Source organism: Myotis yumanensis, unplaced genomic scaffold (genome assembly GCF_028538775.1).
Source record: "Myotis yumanensis isolate MYYU_CA2020_CCGP unplaced genomic scaffold, mMyoYum1.0.hap1 SCAF_2, whole genome shotgun sequence".
Classification (NCBI taxonomy): Eukaryota; Metazoa; Chordata; class Mammalia; order Chiroptera; family Vespertilionidae; genus Myotis; species Myotis yumanensis.
Genome location: NW_027223753.1, coordinates 26,856,514 through 26,870,943, shown reverse-complemented (window position 1 = coordinate 26,870,943; position 14,430 = coordinate 26,856,514). Strand labels below are relative to the sequence as shown.

General features: G+C 43.8%; 1 protein-coding gene across 1 annotated transcript; it reads left to right on the top strand.

Moving 5' to 3' along the window:
• The first annotated feature begins 334 nt into the window (after positions 1–334).
• On the top strand, positions 335–7,908 carry UQCRH (ubiquinol-cytochrome c reductase hinge protein). The gene is made up of 4 exons (XM_070404826.1): positions 335–497; positions 3,926–3,949; positions 4,676–4,837; positions 7,700–7,908. The coding sequence occupies exons 1-4, from the start codon at positions 444–446 to the stop codon at positions 7,730–7,732; spliced, it is 273 nt and encodes a 90-aa protein (XP_070260927.1). The 5' UTR covers positions 335–443; the 3' UTR covers positions 7,733–7,908.
• Positions 7,909–14,430: the final 6,522 nt, after the last annotated feature.

The following is a 14,430-nucleotide window of genomic DNA, read 5'->3' as shown; positions in this document are numbered from 1 at the left end:
CTTGGGGAGGTGCGCGAGCCCGAGAGTGACAGCCGCGGGCCGCCATCTTGAAAAGGTCAGCAGTTAGGACGGTTTCATCAGCGATGTGGGTGAGAAGGAGAACTGCGCTAAAGGAACAGCGCGTAGATCCGCCTACTTACAAAGTTTCCTGGAGGGCAGTATTTCAAATAAATCCCGACATCAACATATTTGGGTCTGGCTGGACGAAAGAGACATTGCTTAGTAAATCCTTCTCAGGTGGAAATACCAGCCACCCCTCGCCCCTGCCTGTGGACGGTGGTACATGCCAATCCGAGCGTATGTTCAGGGCTGCGAGGAGTCTGCCGCACTTCCGGCCAGGTCGCCGGATATCCGCCGAGTGACCCTTGCAAGTCCTTCTTGGTTCTGAAGTGGAGTAGGCGCTGCTGTGGCTGCTCGTGTTCAATCCAGAACCGTAGGCAGACATGGGGCTGGAGGACGAGCGGAAGATGCTGACCGGGTCCGGAGACCCCAAGGAGGTAAGGCCCGGAGGGGGTCGGGGGTCGGGACCGAGCCCGCCCAAACCCGTCCGGGGCCCTCGTGGCCCCGCTTCCACCTCCCTCCCGCTGGAGTGTGCAGGGCAGGGAGCGCTGGCTCCCTTGACCCCCAGAATCCGTCGAGTGACCTTGGGCGAGTAGATGACTAGTCTTTGGGCCTCGACCTTCCTATTCTGTGACTATGGTGAAGAGCGACAATGCTGTGTTGACTACTTTTGGAAAAATACCATCTCCAGCCCTGGCTGGTTTGGCTCAGTGGACGGAGCGTCGGCCTGCGGACTGAAGGGTCCTGGGTTCGATTCCGGTCAAGGGCACGCGCCTGGTCCTGGGTCCCCACAATTGGCATGGTCCCCAGTAGGGGGCGGGCAGGAGGCCGCCGACCAACGATTCTCTCTCATCATTGATGTTTCTATCTCTCCCTCTCCCTTCCTCTCTGAAATCGATAAAAATACGTTTTTTAAAATACTACCTATATTTTTGACTTGACGTGTTTGGGGAAGCAGCTCCGGTCAGGAACCGCTGCCACATACACCTTCTGTGGAGGTTCCGGAGACGTGCCTTTACACCGGTTTCTGTGAAGAAGTGGTTTCTTTTTCTTAGAGGGGGCAGGGGGAAGGTATCTTTCTTTGGGGACAGTGTAGGAATGTGCGGCATAAGGGAGTTCTTTTCCAGAGTAAGAACGCCGATGTAATAAGTATTGCCTGCTTCCTGTTCCGAGTGCTTTATGTGTGCTCATCCGTGTAAGCCACGCAATCGTCCGACGAGGTATTAGATGCTGGTACTGCCCTGTCACCGGTGAGGAAGCGAGCGCAGAGAGGTTAAGCGTCTTGTCTGAGGACACACAGCTCCTGGATCCGGAGCCAGGGACTGAACCGAGGAGCAGGTCCCGGGCTCAGACTCGGCCACAGTGCGGCACAGCCGTGCAGACGCAGCTGGCGTTTGTTGCCAGTCACATTTCCCATCCTCTGCCAGTTTTGTGCTTATGGCTTCGGGATAGTTGGAAACTAGTTCATCCCATAATTTTTCCTAGTCTTACTGTTTCCAGAAAGAGGACCAGAAAGACGTGGAGCCAGCCCTAGGAAGTTCAGGGAGGATATTAGACACTTCAGTAGGGCTCACCACAGCGGCAGATGAGACAAAGAAAAGGAATAAGTAGTCAGTTTTGAATTTAAGAAAACGGAGGTCTCCCAGAGATTAAATCTTTTTAGTTAGTGTAATGTTGGTTTTTCTCATTGACTGGAAGTTTTACAGGAAGTATTCCATAACCAGACTTGTAGTTGGGTTTGTTTTTCCAAAACAAGTCATGATACTTTTGACACAAAATTATCAAAGACACAGAACAATTAATGTCGTAGTATTGCTAATGGGGGGATGATATAAAGGTCTTGCTTCTAGGAAAATTGATTTCTGGTTTCTAACTCAGGCAGAGTGTGATTTGTGTGTTTTTTAAACTTTTTTTAGTATGGATTTTCTTTAAAGAGCAAGGTCAAGAAACTTTACTTAATGGAAAACTAGAATTTTTCCTCCTAAATAACATCTTTATGTTTATTTTTAAGTGTGTTTATTGATTTCAGAGAGGAAGGGAGAGAAAGATAGAAACATCAATGACACGCCCCCTACTGGGGATGGAGCTCACAACCTGGGCGTGTGCCCTTGACCGGAATCGAACCCAGGATCCTTCAGTCCACAGGCCCACGCTCTGTCCACTGAGCCAAACCGACCAAGGAAACGTCTTTATGTTTAGAAGAGGCCTTTGCCAATTGTGGGAATAAATGAACCTGCCCTACCCCTCGTAGCTTTCACGGGCTTTGTTTTGGTCCCTTCTCTGAAGGACATGGTAGAGAATGAGCCAGATTGTGTTGGAATTTTGGAAACATTGAGGGATGGCTGAGCTAGTTCTTTTATTTCCTTCTATACCTTCTCTTTCCCTTCTCCCAAATGTGGACACATGTGTGACAGGTTGAAATACTGATCAGATAGACTCTTTGCCCCAGATTTAGGTCTATGCTGATGCTCCCTTAGGGAATTTTTTTTTTTTTTCTACATTGTTCTCTTTGGAAGACAGAAAGCTAAGTTTGAGAATGTGCACCAGAACCGGAAATAAATAGGAAGGGCCTGGTGTTTCCAAGCTTGTGGATGGAGGCATGTATCAACATCTTATATTGATAGTCTACGTAGAGCCCTGGAGTTTCGCAAGCCAAAAAGCAGTGGCTGTAACCATCTTTAGTTAAGCTCTGGCTAAAGGAGAGTTTTGGTTTGGCCATTTTCATATTCCCAATTCAAGTTCAGAATCTAGAAAAAAATGTTAGTTTTCTCCTAACTTGGTTTTAGGATGTAAGGACTAAATTTAGCTATTTCTAGTAAGAATGGGACTCACCAGAATTTAGAACAAAATACTTTTTTAATGTTCCATATGAACTTATGGCAGCTTGAATTTATATCAGAAAATGTATAATTGCTGTTACGTCTCAACTGGGAGTCCCTTAGGGCTGTTGTGATTAATCAAATCATATGAAAGTGCTTTATACACAATAGTGTTGTGCATTCTTTAGGTCAGCGGTCGCCAACCTTTGGGACCTCCCGGACCACCTATGGCGACGCTGCTTTAGGTTGTTGCTAATGAAAGTGAGATAGTCTGTCCTTGTTGAAGTGTACCCAGGATTTGTTTTAACGAGGTACAGTAAGCTTACAGACATTGAGAGGATTGTTTTTGAAGGAAGAGTTTATTACGTACTAGAGGCCCGATGGACGAAATTTGTGCAAAGGGCTCGGCCCTCTCAGCCCTGGCTTTGTCCTTTGTCGGGAAGGTCGTCCAGAAGGTCTTTCGGCTGTCCAGTCTAATTAGCATATTACGCTTTTGTTATTATAGATAGTTCCCCGAAGAACTTAGAGTAATAAGGCCATACCATCTAGGACCACATAGAGAAGTGCCTGGACCACTCAGGAGCAGAAGGAGCAGGGGAAACCAGAGCCTTGGTTTCTAAGGGAAGGAAGGGGTGAGGCAGGATAGGCAAGCTTTAGCAAGGTTAGGATTGGGTAGTTAGAATCATTTCAGTTGCCTCTGGGCTAGGGGAGTGGTCCCTAGTTGTTTGGTACTTGGCCCTGGGGTGATTAGGGCAGGGGAGAGTTAGATAAGTAAGTAGTTGTTGGTTAGGGATTTGGATTGGTTGTTTTGCATATGAGAGGCATGTCCCCAGGCAAGTTGTTGCTATCTCTAGAAATTAGCCAGCCCTGGGAGGGGCTGTCTCTAGGATTGGCAGGGCCCCTAAAATGTCAAAACATCATAAAATACAGAAATTTAAAAACATGGTTAATATAATGTCTATCATCAGTAATTACAAGATAAATATGATTGGGAATACATATGTCATAAAAATGCTGCTAACATTAATTTTGTTTTCCTTTTGTAGGAGGAAGAGGAGGAGGAATTAGTGGTAAGAGCTGTCTCCGTTTTGGAACCATCACAATAAAAAGAAGTTTGCGCTTCATAAAACTCTGAAGCCATTTTGAGAGTCTCTGTATTTGACACTTGGAGAGAATGGGAGTGGGAAAGGCCTTTACTTCCTATGCAGGGGAGTGTTTGGGGTGTGGGCCTGGGAAGCTGGGTCGTTTCTGGGTTTGGGGCTTCTCCAATTGTGTCAGGGGAGCAGAGCAGCGTTTTGAGGGCCTGGCACTCAGTCCTCTGCTGTTCGTGGTTTAATAATTCTGAAAGGACCATTCCCTGGACGGCCCTTCTCTATGTTAACATTGCCTTTCTAGCTGGGATGCATAGGCCTTGCTGACAGATTGAAAGTCACAGGCATTACATAATCCCAAATGCTATGTTAACAAGTAAGGCCTCCTATAGATCTTCAAGTTTGGCCAGGTTTCCTTTATCACCTTATTTTTCAGATAGGACTGAGGCTTTCAGTGCATACTGGCAACCTTGGAAGGCAGAAATGTGAAACTTTTTCCTACTCTTAGCATCAGAATTGAATGAGAGACCCCATTCTGCCATTTCTGGTGGCAGTGTGGCTCTGCCAGCTGGCCTTCTGCCCGGTAATTCAGAGGCAGCACCTTGCCTTGGTTTAGTGGTTGTATTAATCAAAGCATATGGTTTGTAGATCGCCACCTGAAACCCCCATTTTGTTTTCTGTTTTGTTTGTTTGTTTCTCCATCAGGATCCCCTGACAACAGTGAGAGAGCAATGCGAGCAGTTGGAGAAATGTGTAAAGGCTCGGGAGCGGCTAGCGCTCTGTGATGAGCGCGTTTCCTCCAGGTCACAAACAGAGGAGGACTGCACGGAGGAGCTCTTTGACTTCTTGCATGCAAGGGACCACTGTGTAAGTCAGCCTAAAGTCAAGAGGGGAAAAGCTTACAGTGGCCAGGGTGTGGCCCAGTATATGCACGTACAGTGCTGGGCACTTTACATAAGTAATCTTACATAATCCTACCACTTTCACTTGAGGCAGATATCATCCCCATGTTACAGATAAGAAACTGAGGCTCAGAGTAGAGAAATGATATCCCAACTTGTACTGCTAAACAGTGGGGAAGCAGGATTTTGTCCTTTTTTTTTTTTTTTTATAAATATATTTTATTGATTTTTTACAGGGAGGAAGGGAGAGGGATAGAAAGTTAGAAACATCGATGAGAGAGAAACACCGATCAGCTGCCTCCTGCACATCTCCTACTGGGGATGTGCCCGCAACCCAGGCACATGCCCTTGACCGGAATCGAACCTGGGACCCTTCAGTCCGCAGGCCGACGCTCTATCCACTGAGCCAAACCGGTTTCGGCTGGATTTTGTCCTTTTAAGTAACCGGCTATTCTTTAAAATAATGTATATCTTCCAGTGTGTCTTTTACATAGCAGTTAGTCCAAAAAGTTTTTTTTGTGGGTTTTTTTAAGTAAAATTGCTTGACTTTATGACATAATAATAAGGTATTTTAAATTATAGGGTAGACACACTCTCCCTCTGTCTCTAAAAGATCAAATAAAAAAACATTAAAAATAATAATAAAATAAATTATAGGGTAGGCAAAGTTTGATATGGTTGCTTATGTTAAAACCGATTGGGTGGCTGATAAGCATTATGAAAAGATGTTCAATACCATAGCTATCAGGGAAATGCAGATCAAAACCACAATGAGATACTACTTCACATCCACTAGATCAGCGGTCGCCAACCTTTCGGACCTCACGTGGTCCGCGGGCCACCAGTTAGCGACTGCTGCACTAGACTGACTCCTATCAAAAAAATAGGTAACAAGTGTGGGCCTATGTGGAAAAATTGGAAACCTCATGCACTGCGGATGGGAATGTAAATTGGTACAGCCTGTAGAAAACAGTGTCATTTTTCAAAGGGTTAAAGATAGAGTTACCCAGCAGTTCTACTCAGGTATATACCTAAGAATCATCGATCAGCTGCCTCTTGCACACCTCCTACTGGGGATCGAGCCTGCAATGTGGGCATGTGCCCTGACTGGGAATCGGACTGTGACCTCCAGGTTCATGGGTAGATGCTCAACCACTGAGCCACACTGGCCCAGCAGAATCATTATTCTTAATAGCCAAAACGTAGAAACAACTTAAGTGTCCATGAACTGATATATCCATATAGTGAAATATTCTTTGGCAATAAAAAGAAATCAAGGCTCGGGCCGGGTAGCTCAGTTGGTTAGAGTCATCCCTATACACCAAGGTTGCAGGGTCATTCACTGGTCAGGGCACATATAAGAATCAGCCAACTGCCTGGCCATTGAGTAATGGTTTGAGCATCGACCTAGGAACCAGAAAATTACAGTTCAATTCCTGGTCAGGGCACATGCCCAGGTTGCAGGTTCAATCCCCAGTAGTGGGTGTGCAGGAGGCAGCCAATCAGTGATTCTCATCACTGATGTTTCTATCTTTCCCTCTCCCTTCCTCTCTCTGAAGTCAATAATAACATATCTTAAAAAAAAAGAATTAGCCAATGAATGTATAAATAAGTGGAACAGCAAATCTGTTCTGTCTCTTCCTTCCCTCTCTCTCAAAAATAAAAAAAAGGAAATCAAGCACTTTACCCCAAACTCTAAACATAGAATTACTATATTGATCTAGCAGTTTCACTTCTGTGTATATACCCAAAAGAATTGAGACTTTGTTCAAGGACTTGAAAAATATATTTATGCATATGTTAAAACCAGGTAGACTACAGAGACAATGTAACATGTAATTCATAGCAGCATTCACAATATCCAAACAGTGGATGCAACCCGAGTGTTCGTTGATGGATAAACAAAATAGGAAACTTAAAGACATACTAAGTGAATCAATCACAAAAGGACAAATGTCATTCCACTTATATGAGATACCTTAAGTAGTAAAATTCATAGAGACAGAAATAAAAATGGTAGTTGCCAAGGTTTGAGGGAAGGGAAAATGGGGAATTATTATTTAATGGATACAGAGTTTCAGTTGATGAAGGTGAAAAAATTCTGGAGATTAATGATGGTGGGACAGTATGAATGTACTTAATGCCACAAAAATGTATTGTTAAAAATGGTTATTTTTATGAGCAAAGCACTAGATTAAGATCAGGGAGTGAGACAGGCATGGTCTCTTTCTTCATTATGAGCCAGAGAACAGTTAGTAAATTGGTAAGTCTCTTGGGTTTAACCATCTTAGGATAGCCTTCAGCGACCAAAAATTTTAAGAGGCTGTGCATCTTTTAACTTTATTCAGTATTTATCACTTTCAGAAATGACCTTATGTCTATATTATATTTCTCTGTTATCTCTAAGTTCCATAAGAGGCGGAGATATTATTGTGTTTACCTTTGTAACTCACTCAGCACCTAGAACGGTACCTGGCATTTAGAATTGTATAAATATTTGTGGAATTGATAAGCACTATGATATGGGAGGTATATGTTTCTGTGGGGAAGACAGAGGAGGAACAGATTTGTGTAGAAATAGGGCCTAGAGAAGCCTTTCATGTTAACTTAAGTTCTAAAGGAAAAGATGAGAGAAAATGGAAAAGAACGTTCCAGGTAGAAGGGAGATTCGGGTAACAAGGGATTTCACTGTGGCTCAGGAGGGGTGTGAGTATGTGAGAAGGGGAATCGTGAGAGAAGGGACAGGACCAGTCTAGGTTATGCAGAACCCTGTAAGCCATGACATTAAAGCTGCCAATTAATGACTTCCTTTCTTTCCTCCTTCTAGGTGGCCCACAAACTCTTTAACAGCTTGAAATAAATGTGCAGATTAATCACCCTTGGACATCAGGATATTTCCTTGTGGTTTTGAATATGCCATTTGTTTCTTATTTGTGTAACTGTAAGTTCATGTGAACACCTCATGGATTTTGGTTAGGCAAGTTGCTTCTATGTACTTAGGAGTGATTACATCTTAATAAAAGTCCAGTAATCTGATACCTTTATTTTAATTGGATTTTCTTATTTGAAATTTCAAGCATAAGGATAGATAATAACCCCTCTGTACCCATCACCTAGTATGTATCTCTTTAATGATAAGGACAGTATTTATTTGATGCCATTATCACATTTAAAATGAACAGTAATTGCTTAATATCATTATTAAATACCCAGTTCATACGAAAGCTTATTTTAAAAGTGTCTTTTGACAGTTTTTTGGTCTTGGTTCCCAACAAAGTTGCTTTTCTTAAAAAAAAAAAAAAAAAAAAAATATATATATATATATATATATATATATATATATATATTAAAAGGAGTGAAGAGGGGATAGGTTTGTGGTTTGTGTAGGTAGGGTTATTGGAGTCTAAGCAAGGTGAGAAAGGAGGGGCACCCAGGTAGGTGGTGCTGGCAATGAGAGATTGGTTACCATACCAATCTGGGTAGGTGGGATATTGAAGATAATGGAAGCTAGCAGAGAATGCAATTACAAATACGGAAAAGGAAAAAAAAAAACAGAATGAACCCTGCAGAGTTAAGGTATTGGTATAAACTAAGTAAATACAGATTTCAGTGTAAGTAAATATATATGCCAATATGTGTCCATGCAGGGAATATATGTTTTCCCTAGCTCAGCCCACAAAGAGGTCTTCATTCTCCAATAAAAGAAACCAGAGCCCCTGGGTGATCCCAGGGCTAGGCAGGGAAAATACAAGAAAAACCATTTTGTTCCAGAAAGAAGGAAGTACTCAACAATAGGAACGTGTCAAAAGTACATAAAACCACTATTCAAATCTGGGACAATTTGAGAATCAAAATATGTGATGACAGCCCTGGCGGGGTAGCTTGGTTGGAGTGTTATTTTTCAATCCTCAGGTAAGGATTTTTTTAAAAAAAAATGTGTATGTGATGAAAGTATTAGATTATGGCTCATTGAATAAAATAGGAATCCATGAATCTGTATTAATATAAATAAGTGAAGCAGTTGAACGTTTGGTGAGGAAAGGAATACATATTAATTACAAAAGGAGAAAGTATACTGGAGAAGCTTGGCAGGCAGTAACTTGGATTAAAGCAATTTGACATTGCCTTAACTGGTTTGGCTCAGTGGATAGAGCGTGGGCCTGCGGACTGAAAGGTCCCAGGTTCGATTCCAGTCAAGGGCATGTACCTTGGTTGCGGGCACATCCCCAGTAGGAGGTGTGCAAGAGGCAGCTGATTAATGTTTCTCTCTCATCGATGTTTCTAACTCTCTATCTCTCTCCCTTCCCCTCTGTAAAAAAAAAATCAAAATATATATTTTTTAAAAATTAGACATTATACAGAATAATCCCCACCATGTCAAGGTTGTGAAAGTGAAGGAAATACTGAAGAAGTGTTCCAGGTAGACTACAGAGACAATGTAACATGTAATTCTAAACTGGATCCTGTTATTAAGGGCCTTATTGAGACAATTGGTAAAGTTAAATGGAACCTAAGTATTCTACGGCAGTTATATATCAATGTTAAAGTTGAAAATTATTAAAAACCAAAACCCAATAAAGTTCCAAATGTGTAGAACAGAGGCTGACCTCAGACGTAAAAGTCAATAGCTAGTGGTGTTAGCTATCACAATCCCATGTCTAGTGTTGGGACTTAACATATTTCCCCATAAAAACAGTAAATGGTAGTGATGAGGCTAAGGCTCTGAGTATTGCTAGTAGTGTATGTTGCTCAAGGGATAGGGAAAATGTTCCCAGTTCCATTTGGAGAGACAGGCTAGGTAAGCACTGTCCAATAGAATACTCTGCAATAATGGCAAAGTTCCGTTGTGCATTGTCCAATACGCTAGCCTCTAGCCCAGGGGTGGGCAAACTTTTTGACTCGAGGGCCACAATGGGTTCTTAAACTGGACCGGAGGGCCGGAACAAAAGCATGGATGGAGTGTTTGTGTGAACTAATATAAATTCAAAGTAAACATCATTACATAAAAGGGTACGGTCTTTTTTTTTTTTAGTTTTATTCATTTCAAACGGGCCGGATCCGGCCTGCGGGCCGTAGTTTGCCCACCGCTGCTAGCCATATGTGGGTTTTTCCGTTGTGCATTGTCCAACATGCTAGTCACTAGCCATATGTGGGTTTTGAGCACTTGAAATGTGGCTAATGTGATTAAGGTACTGAATTTTAAGATTTATTTCATTATAATTAAATAAAATTTGAATTAATTTATATTCAAATAGTCTTGTGGCTGGTGGTTACCATATTAGACAGTGGAGGTCTAACATTTGCAAACACAACCACTTGAGTGGTAACTGAGAGAAGCAGGCCCAGTAGGCATTGGGAAATTGCTTCTGCACTGTAGTCAGCTACTGCTATGTGAGAATGCTTATCCAGTGTTGCTTGATCACTTGTTAAGGAGCTAGGAATCCAAGTTTTAGATGAAATTTAATTTTCAAATGAGGACAAATAACTTTTAAAGCTTTAGGCCAAATTAAACACATCTATGGATTGCAACCACTGGTGCACGTGAGAAAAACCTATATGCAAATATTTATACACCAAAGAAAGTGAGCCATGCCAAAAATGAGTGCCTTGTGCTTCAGAAGTAATCAGCAGACTGATACTCAGTATAGACAACAAGACTAAGGAGAGCTTCATAGAGGAACATATGTCAATGGAGCTGAGAATCTGAAGGATTTATGTTTGCAAAAATGGGGCAAAGAGCCACTTGAACCTAGGTGCTCTTTCAACCTATTGTCCTAGCTAGAGGGATGGCCAGCATTTCCCAGCCATTTCTGACTTAAAACCCATTTCATGGTGATCTCACAAATACCTTTACAAATGGCGGCATTATATTTGTTGTATGTAATCTGATGATTTTCAAACATCTTTAATTTCCAAAGAGAGCAAAGCTGAAATTTTGTAGTAAACATCCTTAATTCATTACTCAGATCTTAGTGTTTCCTAAAATGTTACTAGTTTTATCAGGAGGGAATTACCCAGAGGAAGAGCTCCCGAATTCTGCTTAGAGGGTGCTTGAGTCTGTTGCTGAGTACTAAGCTGCCAATGAGGAGGGTGAAACTCCATGTATCCAGACAAAGAACTACTGGGTAGCTATAAACACAGTAATTCCCAAAGTTAACAGAGGACTGGGAGATGTTTGAATTTTGACCAGCTAACATGGGGAGTTCCTGTAGAATTTTTTGAACACCTGGAATACTGAACTTGAACTCCAGAAGGGGACACCTCAGCATAAAGCTAAAACTAGCCGTGGAGAGGCTACTTACAAATCTTAAAAAGGAGCCATGAAAGGATCAAGCTGATTAACAAAAAAACTGACTGCTTGCCAGAACAAAGTTCAAGACATTTTAGCCCGGCTGGTGTGGTTCAGTGGTTGAGTGTTGATCCATGAACCAGGAGGTCATGATTTGATTCCCAGTCAGGGCACAAGCCTGGGTTGATTCTCTCTCACTGATGTCTCTCTCTCTCTCCCTTTCCCTTCCTTTCTGAAAAAAAAAATATATATATTTTTTAAAAAGACATTTTAACACTTGGAGTGGGGGAAACGAGTTAAGTCGGCTCGCGTGAATTGCGTGTACTCCGCGGGAGCCGTCTTAACTCAGTTCATATAGATTTGCGGTGGAGTGCGGGAAACGTGTAAACTCGGGCCGATTGTAACTGCGTATTACCAAATATTTGTTTGTTTGCCGTTCACAAAGATACCTACCTGCGTATGCGAACCGTTTCATACCCATTGGGGTAATAGGTATCATAAAAATCCCTGATTTTGCGCGGGAAACCTAAATAATTGCCTGCGCCATCTTATATTTTGGCGGGAAATTCACCCCACACCGGAGTGTTAAGGAAGACAACAAAATTCAGCATTCAACAATGTAAATTTCATAGCACTAAGAATTCAATTAAAAATTGCTAGATATGCCGAAACCAGTTTGGCTCAGTGGATAGAGCGTCGGCCTGCGGACCGAAGGGTCCCAGGTTCGATTCCCGTCAAGGGCATGTACCTGGGTTGTGGGCACATCCCCAGTAGGAGATGTGCAGGAGGCAGCTGATCGATGTTTCTCTCTCATCGATATTTCTAACTCTCTATCTCTCTCCCTTCCTCTCTGTAAAAAAATCAATAAAATATATATTTAAAAAAAAAAATTGCTAGATAGCCCTAACTGGTTTGGCTCAGTGGATAGAGCATCAGCCTGAGGACCAAAGGGTCCCAGGTTCGATTCCGATCAAGGGTACATGCCTGGGTTGCGGACTCGATCCCCAGTGGGGGGCATGCAGGAGGCAGCCAATCAATGATTATCTCTTATCATTGATGTTTCTATCTCTCCCTCTCCCTTCCTCTCTGAAGGCAATAAAAAAATATTTTTAAAAAATTGCTAGACATGCAAAGATGCAGGTAAATGTGACCAAGAAAAAACAGTCAATAAAAACAGACCCAGCCCTAGCCAGTTTGGCTCAGTGGATAGAGTGTCGGCCTGCGGACTGAAGGGTCCCGGCTTTGATTCCAGTCAAGGGCATGTACCTTGGTTGTGGGCACATCCCCAGTAGGGGGTGTGCAGGAGGCAGCTGATTGATGTTTCTCTCATCGATGTTTCTAACTCTCTATTCCTTCCCCTTCCTCTCTGTAAAAAAATCAATAAAATCTATTTAAAAAAAACAACAGACCCAGAATGACAGAGATGATAAAATAGTATACAAGGACTATGAAATTGCTATGATAGCCCTAGCTGGTTTGGCTCAGTGAATAGAGTGTCAGCCTGTGGACTGAAGGGTCCTGGGTTTGATTCTGGTCAAGGGCATATGCCGGGGTTATGGGCATGATCCCTGTTGGAGGCGTGCAGGAGGCAGCCAATGATTCTCTCTCATCATTGATGTTTCTATCTCTCCCTCTCTGAAATCATTAAAAAAATAGTTTTAAAAAAGAAATTGCTATTATAAATATACTGAAGAATTTAATGGAAATCAACATAATGAGAGAATTGGAAAATATAAAAATGAATCAAATAGACTATATGGAGCTTAAAAATACAACATGTGAAGAAAAAAAAACCCCAACAATTATCTGCCCTGGCTGTGTGGCTCAGTTGGTTGGAGCATCATCCTATACCTCAAAAGATACATAGGTTCTGGGTTTGATTCCTGGTTGGAGCATGTATGGGAGACAACCAATTGATGTTTCTCACTCCCTCTGTAAAAATAAAACATATACTCAAGTGAAGAATTTAAAAATAATAATAAAATAAAAATACAGTGGCCTTGCTGTGCACCGGAGCCCAAAGACCCACCATGATGTGTGGGCAGAGCAGGAATGGAGGCAAGAGGCCTCTTAAAGCAGAGGGGAGCTGAGGTGTGGACCTGAGGAGAGGAAGGTAGCCCAACTGGAGCCTACAGGGGTTTAGGTTTTGAAGAGCTTGCCTTGTGAAATTATCAGCTGGGACACTGCTAACTTGCTGCGGCCGAGAGTTCGTGGACACCTGCCAGCAAAGGTACCCTCTTATTTCTAAGCAGAGCGCCTGGCAGGATGTCCCTGCAGCATGTGGAGGAAAGAGCAGAGGGCTCGGATCCTAGAGGCTGCAAACAAGTCCTGGCCACCCTGTCCCAGCTTGTGTCCTGAAGGGACCTCTATATCTCTGGGGCTTAACTCTTGCAACCTCTCTGCAGGGTCATACAGCGACATAGCCACAGCGACAAATGCACAGAGGGCCCTGGAGCCTCCTGGGTTCGTGAAAATGGGGCCCACACACATCAACTGCAGAGACCGTCCTGATTCCCCATCCAGGTCTGTTCCATCCTGGCAGCAGGGATGACCCTTACCTTCTGCAGTAACAGGAACGGGACAGCAGATGGCGACAGCCTCTGCCGCCGCCTCCCAAGGCAGGCAGCTGGGCTGGGCTGGGCTGGGCTGGGCTGGGTGGAAACCACACCCGGTTAACCTTTAGAAGGGGTAAGTGGGGGCTGAAGGAGAGCTTTGGGGCCAGGTGGGCATCCAGCTGCCCTGGGAGGCCTGTTCCGCCTGCCACTCTGCAGACAGGTCCTCTCTGGTGGTCACGCTGCTCAGGCCGAGCCCTCCAGGAGCTGGACGGCAGCACAGACTCAGTGCTCAAGGCGTTTTGGGGCGGGGAAGAGGGGCAGGCAGAGTGCCCACCTGGTGCCTGCACCCCTCTGGCCAAGAGGTCAACCCACCGGCCCCTCCCAGACTGGTTTGAGGACCCTGGGGCTGCAGGCAGGACCAGGGGGACTAGTGACAGACTGGGGCTCGGGCTCAGCAGGCCCCTGAAGCTGCAGGGGAGCGCTGAATGGGGCTCCAGGGGATGAGAGATGCTGCCACCGAGGCGGGGTGGCATCGGGGACTTGGACCAGGCGGCACAGGGGCAGAGCAAATGCAGGAAGTCAGCCGGTTTGCAGACCCCGAATCAATTTCTTTTCAAGGTAAAACAAAATCTGCCAGGGGAGGCAGGTGGCGGAAACCAGACACAGGAAAAATAATCCAAGTAAAATTAAATTTAAAATTGTATCCGAGGCGGG

Coding starts and splice junctions, on each gene's coding strand:
- UQCRH (XM_070404826.1), top strand. CDS start 444: ATGGGGCTGGAGGACGAGCGGAAGATGCTGACCGGGTCCGGAGACCCC. Junction 3,950..4,675: donor AAGAGGAGGAGGAATTAGTG/GTAAGAGCTGTC, acceptor TTTCTCCATCAG/GATCCCCTGACAACAGTGAG. Junction 4,838..7,699: donor TGCATGCAAGGGACCACTGT/GTAAGTCAGCCT, acceptor TCCTCCTTCTAG/GTGGCCCACAAACTCTTTAA.